The sequence below is a fragment of the Ananas comosus genome, linkage group 20 (assembly GCF_001540865.1).
Source record: "Ananas comosus cultivar F153 linkage group 20, ASM154086v1, whole genome shotgun sequence".
Lineage (NCBI taxonomy): Eukaryota > Viridiplantae > Streptophyta > Magnoliopsida > Poales > Bromeliaceae > Ananas > Ananas comosus.
Window position 1 is genome coordinate 7,479,306 of NC_033640.1, and position 17,336 is coordinate 7,496,641.

Sequence of the window (17,336 nt, forward strand, 5' to 3'; positions counted from 1 at the left end):
CTTCCGAATAGACAATCGGCTCCGTTAGACTTGATCTAGTATATTTGAAGTATTAGAAAATAATTTTTGCAGATTTTCAATATCATTTACTTAGTGATTAAAAGGATTCACAATCAACAAACTTTAATTGTTGATGTATGTCATTTGCAAGTTTAACAGTGTAGAATTATTCAAATTAAATAAAATTTTGATAGAAAATTCTTTATACTATCTACAACAAGATCAATATCTCTGATCGAAAATTTTAATGCTACATTATAACTTTTTATGAGATTTTTATTTTCAACCGTTGATTTTGAGTCCTTTCGATAACTAGATAATTGATATCGAAAAATAACAAAATTTATTTTCTATATAGTTCAAATACGCTAGATCAAATTTAATGGAGTCGATCGTCGATTCGAAAGTTACATTATCGAAAACAGTTTAGGAGCACGGAGGCCTCCGTGTTCTTAATAGCACATAAGACCTATGATATATATATATATATATATATATATATATATATATATATATATATATATATATATATATATATATATATATATAGACTAGGCTACTATACTATTAATAGCACCAAGTCATTGGTGCTATTAGATTTTCAGCCCTTGGATTAAGGGATGTGCGATTAANTTTGCTACTTTATAGGGTGTTTTATTTATAAATTATATAAAATAGACGTAACAGTAATAGTGCCGAAACTCAAGCTTGAGGATTTAAGTGCTGTGGCACAGGATCGTGCCGTAAATTTGTCAGTACGGTACGGCACGGTGCGTGCCGAGCCGTACCGATGCGTGCTGGTCAAAAAATTTTTTTTGTGCCGACACATAATAACATGAAATATTTATTTTCTTTAGCAACAAAATATTCTAACTATTTATTATGTCTTTTTATCACATCTTTTGAACTTTATTGAGAAAATTACTTACTAATTTAAAGAATAGAGGGTTTTGAGCTGTGCCATCGGCACAGGGTCGGTATCGTGCCGGTATTTTGTTGGTACGGTACGACACGGTAGATACGGCCCGTGCCAACGGGCACTTAAAACCTTGCTCCAGCTAAGCTAAGGGGAGGTTAAGTGTATCAGTTTAAAATTTTGAGAGTGTAAAGTATAAATTTTTAAAATTTGAAGGAAAAGTGAAAAAAAAAGAATATTTACATAAAATTTTGAATTTTTACCTATATATATATATACTCTCTCTCTCTCTCTCTCTCTCTCTCTCTCTCTCTCTCTCTATATATATATATATATATATATATATATATATATATATATATATAGGTGAGCTTCTTAAGAAAAGATGTAAAACTATTTTGACCACAACATGGTATGTCAATAGAAACTTAAAATTCCAAGGAAAAAAATATAAACCACAAAAACAGTGATCTACTTCTACATAACATACTCTACACAAGACAAGTACATGCCAAGAGCTGGAATAGATACCTAAAATTTATCATTATTCATCTAGAACAAAGATTTTGAGCATTATGTGCCATGTCGATGTGTGTCGTTGACATAATACTTGTGTTCTGACACATTTTAGCACGAAAAAAAAATTATTTTCTTTGGCGCCAATACATTCTAATTGCTTGTGATATACTTTTGATCAAGGTTTTAAGTGCCCGTCGGCACGGGCCGTATCCACCGTGCCGTATCGTGCCAACAAGATACTGGCACGATACAGATCCCGTGCCGATGGCACAACTCAAAACCCTCTATTCTTTAAATTAGTAAGTAATTTCCTCAATAAAGTTCAAAACATGTGATAAAAAGACATAATAAATAGTTAGAATATTTTGTTGCTAAAGAAAATAAATATTTCATGCTATTGTATGTCGGCACACAAGAATTTTTGACCGGCACGCATCGACACGGCTCGGCACGCACCGTGCCGTACCGTGCCGGCAAGTTTCCGGCACGACCCCGTGCCACGGCACTTAAATCCTTGCTTTTGATTAAATCTTTGTGCTCTATTAATGTAATTTACTTGATAATTTTCTGAAAAACAAAGAGGATCATTGCATTAGACTAGTTTGCAGTTGCAAGCATTTTTGAAGAATGAAGGATACCTGAAGGAGCGTTATAACATTAGCACATGGAAAACTATACGAAGACAAAGCAGCTTTGTTGAACATCACTAGTAGAACTGCAAAATGAATAGCCAACATCGGAAATCAAAATGCAATAACAACGTACTTATATAAAAGGAAAAGAAAAGAAGATAGCAACAGATTATCAGGTAATCTTTCACGACATGATGATTGAGATATATTTTTCAGTCGAATTTCATAAATGGTAAGTATTCATGAGCTTGATGTTGATGTGTTTAAATCTTGGAGTTTTTGGCTCATATCATCTGTGTGTGTTCGAAGAAGCAGATTAGACTTCTTAACAAGCAGGGAATATTGGTTCTTAATCATAACATGTGTAACATAAGCATTAAGGTTTTCAGTTAAAAAGGTGACAGAAGTGTAAAAAATTGTTGGTCACTGTGTATTCCTTTATGTAGAAGCAAAGGAAGAGAAAGATGCATGATATCAGATTGCTAGCAATGTTTTACTGGCTTTACTTAAATTTGCTTCTACTTTTTATTGACAATGGCCATATAAGTGCTTTCATCTTAGGTCTTGGCTATATATATGATTTGGTTTACTCGAGATCTGAATTTTAAATACTATCTTACTGACACGCTATCAGGCTTCTAATCCTTCGTAGCTTCCGATAGTTACCAGGAAATCTATTTCCTTATCTTATGAAGGAAAAGAATAATGAGATTCCGTGATCCATTTATTGCATGAAATGGTAAAATATTTTCAGACATGTCTGGAACATAATACTTCCAACTCAAAATTGGTGCCAAAGCACATACAGTGAAGATCCATCCGACACTAACTATATTTCACCCATTGAGCAGAACACAAAGAACCATCAATTCTTTTTCAACTACCCTTATAAATTTGAGCAAGTCTCACCGGACTTCTAGGGTACAGATTAACTCATTTCTTGTCTACAGAAGAAAAAAAATAACAGCTTTTGCTCAGCTGAATTTATGAAGTTCTGCGTTAATAACTAAAAGCAAGGCCTACTTGTTGCTCTCCCTACCACGGAAGTCATAAATCATAAAAAATATTCCTAAACACTGTTCCAGATAACTATATTTACTCGGGATAACATAATAAGACCTCTATTTCCGCCTCCTTTAAAGCATATTTTTAGATCATGCTACACAAAAGAAAAAGAAAAAAAAATCTTATAAAACGAAATAAAGCAGCAAAAGAGGACAAGAAGATCATACTACATGTCTCCTGCATTGAGAAGAAAACTTAACGGCTTTTGCCTCACTATTGGGCGGAATTTATGAAAAGATCCTACTTTCGCCAGAAAAGCTCTAGTCATTAATGCGCTAAGAACTAGGAAACAAAGACCTGCTTTTCTGGATCTCTGCAACATGAAGCCACAATCAAACATTTTTCCTTAACTAAGTCAGAAGATATCTATATCCCATTATGATTGCACAACAAGATCTCTAATACTGCCTCATTTAGAGCGTGTTTACGCATCACTGCAGAAATAAAAATATCTAGACCATTTATACTATCCGGAAACCAAAAACCATAACCTTGGCTCCTCTGTGCTCTGCATTAAAACATTATTGCTATAAATTCTGTATGCTCAATTCCACCAATTGATCACATAACAAGCAACAACTATCCAAATTCGAGCCTCATCCTTCTTTCTTTCCCTTTTTTTTAAAAAAAAGAAACTCATCCTTCCCTCTTTTTTTTTTCCTTTTTCAAGTACATACATGCATGCACGAACTCATCCTTTGCTTAAAAAAGGAAAATTTAACAGCTTTTGCATCAACTATTTGTACTGATATCCATACATACAAATATTCCTCGTAGGAAACAACAAAAACCACAACTTTTTTCCATTTCGATCACTCAAATCTATGGATCAAACACTTTCTACTCAAATCCGCCACTAGATAATCCATATTCCGCTACTATCACACAACAAGATCGTAAGTACTCCGCCCTTTAGACCTTATTCACAGATCACAACCCAAAAATAGCCAAAAATAGCCCCAAAAACAGCGGAAAAAAAAAAATATGATTAAAAGGGAAGAGATGGGAGAAGGGTGAGAGGGGAGCGAACCGGCGCAGGACATGTAGGAGAGGGCGGCGTAGGCGCCGCGCCGGGTCATGGCGGATCCCTTGAAGAGGAGCGCGTCGTCGCCGCCGCCGGAGCCGCCGCCGGAGCCGCGCGGAGGATCCGAGACGGGGAGCACCGCGCCCTTCGGCGACCCCATCCTCCTCCTCTCCTCCTCCTCCTCCTCCTCCTCCTCCCTTGTTACGGTTCCGTGCGGAAGAGGAGGTGTATGCTTTTTTTTTTCAAAAAAAAAGAAGGAAATAATGAGCGAGAAGAGGAAATCTAATTAATTATTGGAGTTCGTTCCGCCGGCGGGGGATGGCTGTGGTGGGGGTATTCTTGTCCGGCCGCTCGAAATCGTTGCTTCGCTGAAGGTTCGAACTGCAAAGGCGGAAAGATCGCGCCGTCTGGGGTCGACGACGACTCGTAGAGAGAGTGAGAGACCGGTCTACGGCTGGATTGATGGCCAAGCGGTAACCGGGAAATTTCCACCGGTCAAAAACAAAAAAATAAATAAATAAATAAATAAAGGTAAATTCTTTCCTTTTTTTTTATTCGTTATGTGATATTTAAGAGAGTTTTCTTTTTCACTTTCACTGGTTATGTCGGTATGGTTAGTAAAGATTATCCAATTCTAGATGGGTTGAAGGTACATCATACGTCATTTTTCAGGGTGTACAATGTATTTTTTTTCTTTAAGTTAGAGCGGCGATACACATACACTCCAAAAAAGATGTGTTCTGTATATCCCATCTATAATTTTTAGTTTAATAATTTACTCCTATAGTTTAATTTATTTAAGGGTAAACTTCGCATACCCCTGTGGTTTTATACTTTTTCACTTTAGTACACTGTGATTTAAAGTATATTAAGTTAGCCCTATGGTTTCGCACTTTCTCACTTTAATATCCTGTGGTTTAAAGTGTATCGAGTGAGTACCATGTGGTTTCATTTTTCATTTTTTATTATCCATTTCACTAATTTTTTCGTTAATCAGTGATAAAGTTAAAATTAAAGGGTACTAAAATGAATATTCGATAAACCTAGGCAGGGTATCTGAAGTTTTTTGTATATAATTTAACGAAATATTAATGGAGGAAAAAAAATCAGTGACAAATTAAAACTAAAGGATAGTAAAGTAAATATTCGATAAACCTAGGTAGGGTATCTAAAGTTTTTTGTATATAATTTAACAAAATATTAACAGAGGAGCCGACAAAAAGAAAAAAATGAAACCACAGGGTACTAAATTGAGGCACTTTAAACCATAGGGTACTAAAGTGAGAAAATGCGAAACCACAGGGTACTAAATTGATACACTTTAAACCACAGGGTATTAAAGTGAAAAAGTGAGAAACTACTGGAGAGGTATTTGAAGTTTTCCCTTAATTTAACTAAACACTTGTATTTGGATGATGTTATGGCGATGAGGTATTTTCTTTTTTTTGGAGAGAAAGACAATATGATACTCACTTCCTACATTAGATAAATGAATTTAGCTACATCAATAAAGTAGTTAGGCCTTGAAAGGGAAGGCCAAAAAAGAAAGAAATAGAAAAAGTAACAAAGACAAAAAGAAATTTTAAAAATACTTTTTTGAACTAGACAGCGGATAAATCACCTAGATTAGCAAAACTCCTACTGCCTTACTGCACTTCTAATTCTTTGAGGACTACTGCTGGATCCAATCTGAGTCGACTAAAAATCACGTCTTTTTAACCATATTTTCCACCAACTTGCTGTTAAGATGCACAATTTCTTTTCTGTGCCATGGGGAGGCCCCTTTTTCCTTTGCTGTTTCCGGACTGACATCCGTCTCACTCGTTAGTTCATACTTGTCATCTAGAGACTTTTTTTTTTTTTTTTGAGAAAAAGGTAGCAAGCTACCTACTTCATTCATTAAGCAAAATGAATTTAGCGTACAAAATGGAAGCAGCCAGGGCCTCCAGACCGAGCCGGCGTCAGAAGAACAAACAAAAACAAAAGAAAACGGGGACAGAAAGTAGACCAAGAGAAACCAACAACTCGGGACCACCAAATGGACGAAGTGAGCTCGAGAGGGTTCAAAGTGCTTCGTTCCAGCCTCTGATCAGAGAAGCAACACGTTCAGTAGCCCAGGAAACGTTCAGAGCCTCATCGCCGAAGCAAATGCTGTTTCGCTCCGTCCATACGACCCACCAAATTGCCACCAAATGGGTTAAACTTTTCGATCTTAATTTGGGCTCGGGATTCTCGGAGATCTGTGTCCAAAGACTCCGAACATCCCGCTCTTCCGAATAAGCAGGCATAACGGGTCCCACTATAAATCGAAGGTATCTGACAAAGATACAGTCATGGAATAGGTGATCGCAGGTTTCAGAAAGTAACGCACAGAACTTGCACAGTTGGTCCACCGGGCACCCTCGGCGAATCAATCTGTCTGCAGTGGGTAATCTCTTTCGAAGAAGAATCCAAACAAACACTTTATGCTTGAGCGGGATATTTAGCCCCCAAAGATGGTCGTACAAAGGATCAATCTGTCCTCCATCAGTGATAAAATCGTAAAGGGACTTAACGGAAAAAATTTGGTTCGCGGTCTATCGCCATTTTGGTAAGTCCTGCGTGTTCGACGGGCTATACCTAGCGAGCAGGCTTTTGAGTAACGTAGTCTGCTGACGGGTCCGAGGATTGGTACTTGCAGCCAGGTCTCTGGTTATGAAACGCCATCTCCATCCTCTTTCATTCCAGCATTGTGAGACAGTGGCTTCCTGATTTGCGATTCTGCAAAATATTCCAGGAAATCTGGTACTAAAAGGGGTTTCTTCAATCCAAATGTCTGACCACCACCTGATGTATTTCCCGTCACCGAGTACGTAAGAAAGACCACATTTGAACTCTTCCTGACAGCTCATCACACTTCTCCACCACTGGGAATGCGGTCTGAAGGATCTTCCCTCATGTAACGGCCTTCTTCTAGAGTAATATAATGCGGTGATCAACTTCACCCATAACAGATGCTTCTCATTGAAGAAACGCCACCACCATTTAGCTAAAAGAGCCTTGTTCATTGCTTCCATATCCTTGATTCCCAGACCCCCTTCTTTCCTGCTTTTACATATCGTTTTCCACCCAACGAGACAAGAACCCCCTGAAATTTTAGAGCACCCTTTCCAAAAGAAGGACCTTCTAAGAGCTTCAATGCGATTCAGCACCCAATGTGGCACTTTGAAAATTGCAAAGTAGAATAACGGAAGATTCGACAGAACCGAATTCACCAGGATGAGTCTCCCCCCTTGAGAGAGGAGTTTTGCCTTCCATCCATCAATGCGCATCTCGATACGGTTAACGATCGGTGTCCAATCGTCCTTCCGAAGTGCTTTGATATGAAGCGGCGACCCTAAGTAGCGAAACGGTAGTTTACCTACTCTACATCCCAATATATCTGCGAGTCGTTTAGCTCTGTTAGCGGAGGTTCCAACATGGAAAAGTTCTGTCTTGTTCATATTAATCTTGAGCCCAGAGGCCCATTCAAATATCTTCCAGATGAAGCGTAAGTTACGCATTGCACACTTTTTGGGCTCCGAGAAGAATATAGTATCGTCCGCGTATTGCAGAATCACAGTCTGACACTCGGCTGCCGGTCCAATTCCCTGAAGCAAGTTATTACCCCTTGCTGCATTCGTGATCCTAGCCAAACAGTCGGCCACAAGTATGAATAGATAGGGGGAAAGCGGGTCCCCTTGTCTTAGCCCTCTCCTTGTTTTTATCCACTGTGTCGGCGAGCCGTTCACTAAAATGGCGATTTTGGCGTTGCAGATACATTGTTCGATCCAGTACCGCCATTTGTCGCTGAACCGAAGCCACCGTAGTATACTTTGCAAGAATTTCCAGCAGACTTTGTCATAGGCTTTCTCAAAATCTACGTTGATACTGACGCACTCCTTATTAGTTCTAGCGCACCAGTTGAGTAGTTCAGTTGCAGTGACAAAAGAGTCAGCTAGTAGTCTGTCTTTCAAGAAGGCCGATTGAGATGAAGAAATAATAGATGGTAACACTTTCGCTAATCTGTTCGCGAGCACTTTGGAGACTATTTTTTGAATACCGTTTAGGAGAGAAATAGGTCGGAAATCGTTAACGTGGCATGCTCCTTCCTTTTTGGGGATTAAACAAACATAAGAGTAGTCCGCTGGTGCCGTGCAGAGATTGGAATCCTGAAGTTCTTTGAAAATATCAAATATATTATCCTTAACCGTCTCCCAGAAATGTTGGAAAAAGATAAGAGGGAAGCCGTCAGGACCAGGTGCCTTGTCACTACCCAGTTGAAAGGTCGCCTTTTTGATTTCGTCCAAAGTAAAAGGGGTCGAGAGTAAATCTGAGTCCGAGTCCGATAAGGCGTCCGCTTGATACAAGTCGGCCCAGTCGCCACAAGAAGTAGGCTCGTGTTGAACACTCCCGAACAGACGTTTGAAGGAGTGAGCGAAAAATGAGTTCATTTGAGCTTCGTTCCTGATTTGACCACCGAACTCATCTTCAATGTACTGTATCTCGTTGCTACGCTTCCGGCCGTTGGCAACTGCATGAAAAAACTTTGTGTTACAGTCCCCTTCCTTCAGCCAGTGCTGTTTAGCTCTCGTTTTCCAAAGGATTTCTTCCTCCTGCAGGATAAGTTGGAGATGTGCTTTAAGATCGACCCGTTTCTCCCGAACCTCCTGTGGCAAGGTGTCCCGTTCCTCTAAAAGATCGATGCTTCTAATTTCCTCCTTTAAAGACTTTATCGTGATGACTATACTATGGAATTTCGTCTTACACCATTCTTTTATTCTGATCCTGCAGTGTCTCAATTTTGCCGTTAAAGTAAGTATTGCAGACCTCCCACCAGATACTTCGTTCCACCAGATAGGAAGGTTTTGTGAGAAATCCTCCTTGGTTAGCCATACTTTCTCGAACCGAAAACGCCGCGGAGTGGGATTACTCCCAGTTGTAAGAATAAGCGGGGTGTGATCGGAAGTAATTCTAGATAGTGCGGATACCCTGCAATGCGGGAAGGCATGGTCCCACTCCGTCGAAACCAGAAATCTGTCCAACTTGGCCAGGGTTGGAGAACGTTGCATATTAGACCAAGTAAAATTTTGGTTGGAAATGGGCAGGTCAATGACCGCGAGATTAGAGATGAGGTCCGAGAACATGAACATCGCTTTTGAGCTCCACCGGTTTCCGGAACGTTCATCCTGATTTCTAGTAAAGTTGAAATCCCCACAAATCGCCCATTTGCTGTTGACACAAACCGCACCTAGAGCAAGGAGTTCCAAACAGAACTCTTCTTTCCCATCCCAAGTTGGCGGTCCATAAACAATAGAAAGGTAAAAGCTCGTTCCGCTGCGGATGTGTTTCAAGTTAAGGGTGAGCGAGTGATCACGCACCAACACCTCCGAACACATGAAAAATTTAGAGTTCCAACATGTGATTAGACCGCCCGAGGCTCCAACAGCAGGAATAAATTGGTATCTGTCAAAACTCGAGCCACAACAAGAACGAAGAAAGGAACGAGACACAGAATCCACTTTAGATTCTTGGATACAGACTACCGAACAAAAGAGTTTAGAGACAGTAGACCTGACACAACGACGCTTACAAGGGTCGTTTAGATCGCGGACATTCCAAGTAAAAATATTAAACATAAAAAAAGCGACACACACCCAAAAGGCGGCCCAAACTCAACTCAAGACCCACTCCAGGTCAACCCCGCAGCAAGAACATGTGGAGCTCCTCGGCCTCCACCCCCGTGAGCTTCACACCACAAAGCGCACTTTTCTTCAACACCTTTTTGCTGCCCCGTTGGCACCGTTCAGTCTTAGATCCGGAGATCTCTCCTTCGAGGAGGGCCGTTTTCCTCAATTTCGCCCGGTCAAGCGCCGAAACCTGCCGAACCGACCTCAGTCTCGCAGAAGATCTAGTCACCACCCTTGGGTCGCGCGGTGAAGCCCCCTCCTCGCCTGGTGAAGGGTTGGTAGCGGGGGAGGGGAAAATAAAGTCTCATTTCGCTGACCCGATCAGCGGACTGACGATCGGCGTGTCGGCCCTCTCGTAGACCCCCCCACCGATAGCGCCTCGGATCGGATCTACTTCTAGCTCTCCAACAACTGACCCGAGCAGCGAACCGACGGTCGATGAGTCGGACCCTAGGTAGACGCCCCCGTCGTTTGCCCCTGGGATAGGATCTTCTTCCAACTCTTCGTCGACTGACCCGAGCGGGTTGGACCTCTGGAATACGCCCCCTCCATATGCACCTGGGATCGGATCTTCTTCCCTCAGGATCGGAACAACTTCAGTCACTCGGGGATCGAAGCTTACAGGCTTGCGGGTGATCGGCTCTTCATCCCTCAGGCTCGGAACAACTTCAGGCACTCGGGGAACGAAGCTTGCAGGCTTGCGAGTAAAGATGGGCCCCGAATCCCAGACCCGAGAGATGGATCCAACACCGACGGCAGCGGCGGCCAGCGAGAGTACCTCTTCGCCGCTCGACTCTTCATCACTCATCCAGAAGTGCTCCCTGCCTTCTCGACCAGCCGAGCGACAAAGAGAACTAGAGGGGCCCGAGAGACAAATAGTACCAGGGAGGCCCAGGCGAAAAAAAATGTCAGGAGGGCCCATTTGCGGATGAGTTACACCTAAAGAAATCAATAAAGGCCCCCGCCGAACCAAGTACCAGGCCTCTGATCCGTGTGGGTCTGAAAGGCCCATTCCCGTAGCCAAGAAATTTTCCAGCGAACCCAGGCTCGGCCCAAGACAAACCAAATCCGGGGCTACGTGGGCCAACTGCTTGGCCATCCCCAACTCGGGGCTCGAGGAGGATGCTTCGATCTCCAGAATGGATGTAGGCCGCTTACAGCAAAAAGATCGCTGCTCTTTCATTGCGTATCCAAAAGGCTCTGAAACCCGACACGATGACCTCAAATTCGGAAGGAGATCTTTTCCTTTTCCCAGAGCCTTCGAAGCAACACCGCCCGCAATTATACTTCTCCCCCCCTCCACATCACTTCTCGCAATTATGGTTCGCCTCCCCTTCCCATCACTTCTCTCACATCTCTTAATTAATGCAACATCAGGCTCCGGTAAATTCAAATTCAAATTCCCGAACGTTGCCCCACTCCTTCCGATGATCGCCGGTCCTTTCCTGACATCAGGCTCAGATAATTTCAAAATCCGAACCGATCCCCCGCGCCTTCCGACGAACGCCGGACCTTTCCTGGCCGATTCCACCTCACCAAACCTAATGGAGACAACTGAAGAGGGTGAGGGCTTTCGCCGCGTAGAAGAGTCGGGGATGAGGACTTCCCTCCTCCTGTCTCGGATTTCAGACGAATTCCAAGATGCGTCGGAGTTAGACGAACCACCAGCTGACGATTGTTGGCCACGTACCGAACCAGCCGAGCGGTGGCGGGGAGCCTCATGACCTGTCAGCCTCAGGTCGTGCTGATCCGTCCGTTCGTTGGGTGGAATGCCAGGGTTGACGACCTTGCGGCGACCCCATCTCTCAAGCTGGATGAGAACCGACAGTGAGTAGTCTCCCACCGTGATTTCCAGATTTTCCGGGATGTCCGAAAGGAAGTTGACAGAAATGAGGCATCGATATCCCGTGAGATCCACCATACGAGTCGAAAAGTCGTCGGCCCGTATGAAACGACCGAACCCGCCGACCAGCGCCGCCACCGTTCTAGAGGACCAACAGTCGTAAGGTAAGCTTACAAGCCGGATCCATACATTATACGTTAGCGAAGCCCTCCGCAGCCCGAAGTACGGATTCCATGGAAAACATTGAAGTCTCAGATTGTCCAACGAAAGGATCTCTCTATGGACTAGCTGGGCAGCAGGCACCCACTCCGGGAGGATTATCACATAGTCGCGTTGACTGAACTTGGCGACATGAAAGTCAGACGGGAAGCCGCCGAAGCGACTCGCGAGCCTGTTAGCTAACGTCTCCTGCGGGAAATGGCCCAGATTCTTGGGAGGGAGAACATCCACCAGAATCGCGTTGCGGTAGCGATTCTGCCTGGTGAAAAAATCGTCTGTCAGTGGGACAAACGCGCTGAGGTACGAAGGTCTGGCCCGCATCTCCCTGTAGACCGCCATCGGCAACCGATCCATGCACGATTTAGCAACGTGACCCGTCTTGTAGCACCGCACACACCGGAGAGGCTCGCGACACCTTGACGCCCGATGGTTCAGGCCTAGGCACCTGAAGCACTTGCCCGTGAAGAAAGATTTGTGCGGGCTTTTGAAAGAAGGGAAGGAGTTGACTCTCTGAGGACGTCGATTATCTCACAACGGTGTGGAAATGGGAGTGAGGAGCGCCTCCTTGTAAGTCTTGTTTATGCCAGACGTACCGGAGGCTCGTGTTGTGGGGGAAGGATCCTCTAGATGAGTAAGAGCAGCTTGAGTTAATGCGAGCCCCTCCTCATCAACCCAAGTCACCCTCTTGTTGGAGGCAGCGCCTACTACAGAACAGGGTTTGCCAGGGTAAGTGCCTTCAATAACTCCTTTCTTCTTCCTTCCTTCAAACACTTCTTTTTCCTTCCTGCCTTCAATAACTCCTTTCTGCTTGTCAGAGTCAGTCAGAGTTAGAGCTATAGGGATCTTCCTGCCTTCATTAACTCCAATCTTCTTGTTAGAGGCAGTATGAGATAAAGGAGCCAACGAAGCGTTGTCTCCACACTTCTTCCCCGTCACCTTTCGCCACTGAAAATGACTAGCGTTGTCTCCAAACTCCTTCCCTGACTTCTTCTCTGCTAGCCCATCTAGAGCTCTTTCATGGCCTGTTACCTCTCCCACGCCAGCTATCTCCTTTCCTCTCGCCATTACGATATTAATTTATTTCAACTAGTAATAATAAATGTCATCTAGAGACTTCACTAGCAGAAATCGATAGTATACGCACCTTGTGGGAAAGTGATCGGTTGTCACAATCTCGCCTCCGCAATGTACAGGCAACCCATACGTAATTTTGTATGTATTTTGAGCTTCCAGACCTTCCTAATTGTTGTATTTCTTAGTGCTCCATCACTAAGTATCATGTACGTGGACTTAATAGTGAACCTATTTCTTTTGTCCCAATACCAACCTACCCCATCGAACCTGTTTTATAAAAAGTAATCGAAGACCCTATCCCTGAACTCTCAGATTTTAGAGCCATCGTTTTGAGACTCCGCTCAACAAACCCTTAAGATCTTCCTCCGTCTCCAACCGTTATTGTTATAGCATTCATAGAGTTTACTACTCTTTTTCTCAACGTTATAGTAAATATCTTGGAAATGGGATGACAGTGAGGCCTCACTACCAAATGTAAGTAAGTTGTCTATTATCCAGAGTGTCGTTCACACCACATTTGGAAATTTACTTGTATTTCAATCACCCCTTCCATTATTATGAGGCTAGGCTAAAAACCTCCATTCTTTGTCAATGGTTTTTTTTTCTCTTGTAGTATCTTACTTAATTTGATAAGCTTGACCCATTGCATATTCGACTCTGTAAAAAATCTCTACCATCATTAACTAGTAAAGCATCATTCATGTGGCCAAAATTCATCACTCCTAATTCACCTTTTTTTTTTCTTTTTTTTTTTTTTCCGATAGCAAGCCCCTCCCTTGTCCTCCGCCCTATCATTCTAGAAGAAATCCCTCCGTAGCACTTTTATACGTCTTATAGTTCATTTCGTCACACTATGCATGGAAACAAAATGTAGAGGAATATTCGGCTGAACTAAGTTTACCAATGTTAACACGCACTCTCTTAAGACTAATTTTGCTTGTCATCCGTCAATTTTTTATTGAATTTTGTCAATTACTACCTATCCAATCCTTCTACCTTAGCCTTCTATTCGTCAAGTGCATTCCCGGCTTTGCATAATTTCTCTTTACTGATCTTTAGAGGCCCATTCAAAGCGGATTTAAATGAATCTTAGATTACTAACGTACTTATTTCTAGCCTTGTAGGAAAAAGATATGCCATCTATGTATTATATAGGTGTCATCAGACTCTCCTCAGTTGGTTGAATCCCTTTGATAAGGTTATGTCTTGTCGTTGTTTTCGTCATAGCTCGGCATTCTGCCACCAGCAAAAAGAGGAAAGGTGACAGAGAGTCCCCCCTGTTGTATCTCTTTCTTTCCTTTGTGTTTGCTGCCACGAATGAACTGGCCCCACCGCAGGCTTTTCTACGACGAGTGGTCATTCATAGTAAAAATTAAATCTACTTAAGTTTTATTTTGAAATCAGGATTGTAGGTTCATGACTTCCAACCGACTCAAGAATCTGCTGTTAATTACCCCATACGTTCAATGTTAAGGAACCTTCGATTAAAAGACTGAATGTAAATGCTGATAATAAAAGAGACCAAAGTATGAAGATAAAATTTTATTAATATGATTTGCTATGCACATGGCTTAAGCAGGGGCACACCTCCACTGTATATGAATTTTATAAAACTAAAATACTCAATTTATGGACTTGGCGGTCGATCGGAATCAGGTTGCTTGGTTTAATGATATGACGGCCGATTAAAATAGGTTGAGATTGAATTTAATTTTAATTTGCTCAGTTTAACAACTTGGCGGTCAAATTAATTTTGATATGCTGCTTAGTTTAACGACTTAGCAGTCAAAAAGAGTTTGATATGATTTGGTCAGTTTAACGACTAGGCAGTTAAAAGAGTTTGATATGATTTGGTCAGTTTAACGACTTGACGGTAAAAAAGAGTTTAATATGATTTAGTCAGTTTAACGACTTGGCGGTCAGCAAGAGTTTGATATGACTTGCTCAGTTTAACGACTTGACGGTCAGAAAGAGTTTGATATAATTTGTTTAGTTTAACGACTTGGCAATCAGAAAGAGTTTGATATGATTTGCTCAGTTTAACGACTTAGCGGTCAAAGAAAGTTTGATTTTATTTGCTCAGTTTAACGAATTAGCGATCAAATTGATTTTGATATGATTTGCTCAGTTTAGCGACTAGACTGATTCATGAAATTAATTCATGATAGAGGCCTATTTGGAAAGCCCATTAAATTAGTTCAGGAAATTAATTCATGATAGGGTCCTATTTTGAAAGCAGATTAAATTAGTTCATAAAATTAATTTACGATAGGGGCCCATTTGGAAAGCCTATGAAATTGGTTCATAAAATTAATTCATGACATTTGGAAAGCTCATGAAATTGGTTTATGAAATTAATTCATGATAGAGATCAATTTGGAAAGCCAATTTTGTTTCATAAAATTAATTCATGGTAGATGCCTATTTGGAAAGCTCATGAAATTATTTGGCTAAATTTGGTTTCGGTTGGAGGCATTTTGGTGATATAGGTTTGGTAACTTTCGGTTTTATGCGGCTAAATTCTTGGACTTTAGTGGTTTTAGTTATGAAATAGATTGGGTTGGGTTTTATTTGTGAACTTTAGATTTTATGGGTTTTGGGTTTCATCTGTGGACTTTGGGTTTTGGATTTTATTTGTGAATTTTGAATCCACGGGTTTTATTTGTGGACTTTAGATTTTAGAGTTTATTTGTAGACTTTTGGGTTTTGAATTTTATTTGAAGACTTTGGGCTTTGGGTTTTATTTGTATGTGGATTTTGGATCTTATTTGTAGATTTTAGGTTTTGGAGTTTTATTTGTGAATTTTGGATTTCAAGAGTTTTATTTGTGAACTTTGAATTTTGAATTTTATTTGTATGCGTACTGAATTTGAAACCCATATGTGGACTAGGCATTTTGTACGGGCTAGATTCAGGATCTAATTTTAGACTGGATTAAATTTGGCTTTTTTTATTTTTTTCTTGGTGTACTGCATATGAGATCTTGCTCATTGAGCTCATAAGTAAATTGTCGATTGAGCTCCTTTCAATTAGATAACTCCAAACTATTCTCCCCACCCCCTTTTTTTTTTTTGAACTCGATTCGAATTAATTTGATTTGATCCAAAAATCAATACCAAATTTATGAATCATCAGTTTTTTTTTTTTTGCATGTCTATCACGAGAATGGCGATTTGATTAAATATATGCCTATCACGAGGATGGCGGGTCGAATCATGTCTATCACAAAGATGACGAATAATTCAAACAATCAAAATGCGCTCATCATTTTTATATATATTTTATTATTATTATTATTATTATTTATCCAAATGCGTGGATTTGATCGTATCGAGTTTATCATGAAGATGGTCGCTCGATCAACTCTTTGACAGCGTCGAGCCTATCGTGAAGATGGCCGCTCGATATAGGGATTAACGATACATATGTGGGTTTGATCGTGTTGAACCTATCACGAAGGCAGTCACTCGATCAACCTTTTTACCTTATCGAGTCTATCGCGAAGGTGACCGCTCGGTATATGGATTAACGATACATACGCAAATTTGATTGTATGGAGCCTATCACGAAGATGGCCGCTCGATCAACTTTTGACCGTGTTGAGCCGTTCGCGAAAATGACCGCTCGGTATAAAAATTAGCGATGCATGCACATGGTGAAAATAGCGATTTAATATCGAATTTGATCTGTTTGAGCCTATTGCGAAGATAGACATGTTGATCCAACCGAAAAGAAAAATTCATTCTTATACCATTTGTGGGCATGCATTAACCTTCATTGTCGTAGAAGTCGTCACAATTGTCACCGCGCCAGATGAAAGAACCAAAACCCTTCTCTCTCTCTTTCTCTCTCTCTCTCTCTCTCTCGTACAGACATAGGGAGGGGAAGGCGCGCATGGCACATCCCCTACCTCAGCTTGCAAGTTTTTATTATATTTTATAGGAGATATAAAAATGATTTCTCTTTGGAAATAATTCGAAATACCAAGCTATTGGAAAAGAAAACTTCAATCAAATAATTTATTTATTTTTTATATATATTTCTTATTTTGATTTTTTTTTTCGTTCTTTTTGTTTTTTTTTTTTGGAACGAGAGAGAAGGTGGGCCCACCTCCTCCTGTATGGACCAGACGAGGTGAGGCCGCCTCCTCTTCCTTTTTTTTTCCCTTTTTTNAAAAGACGTATGATAAAATAAATTGGCCATTCTTGAAAAAGAAAATAAAATGTAATTTTTTTTACCCAAACATTTTGATGTAATTAGTCACCTGTCTATTTATAAGCAATATATATATATTAACACTTCTGATTTTCTTACATCCGGACAATTTCGGATTGAT

General features: G+C 41.2%; 1 protein-coding gene across 1 annotated transcript in view; it reads right to left on the minus strand.

Annotated features, from left to right (window-relative positions):
• The window catches only part of LOC109725659 (putative UDP-sugar transporter DDB_G0278631), a 10,608-nt gene extending 6,000 nt beyond the window's left edge, over positions 1-4,608 (minus strand). Inside the window, exons 1-2 of the mRNA XM_020254929.1 lie at positions 4,163-4,608; positions 2,074-2,150 (exon numbers count right to left, since the gene is read on the minus strand). Of these exons, the coding sequence (XP_020110518.1) occupies positions 2,074-2,150; positions 4,163-4,316 (231 nt within the window). The 5' untranslated portion in view covers positions 4,317-4,608. The remainder of the gene's footprint in view (positions 1-2,073; positions 2,151-4,162) is intronic.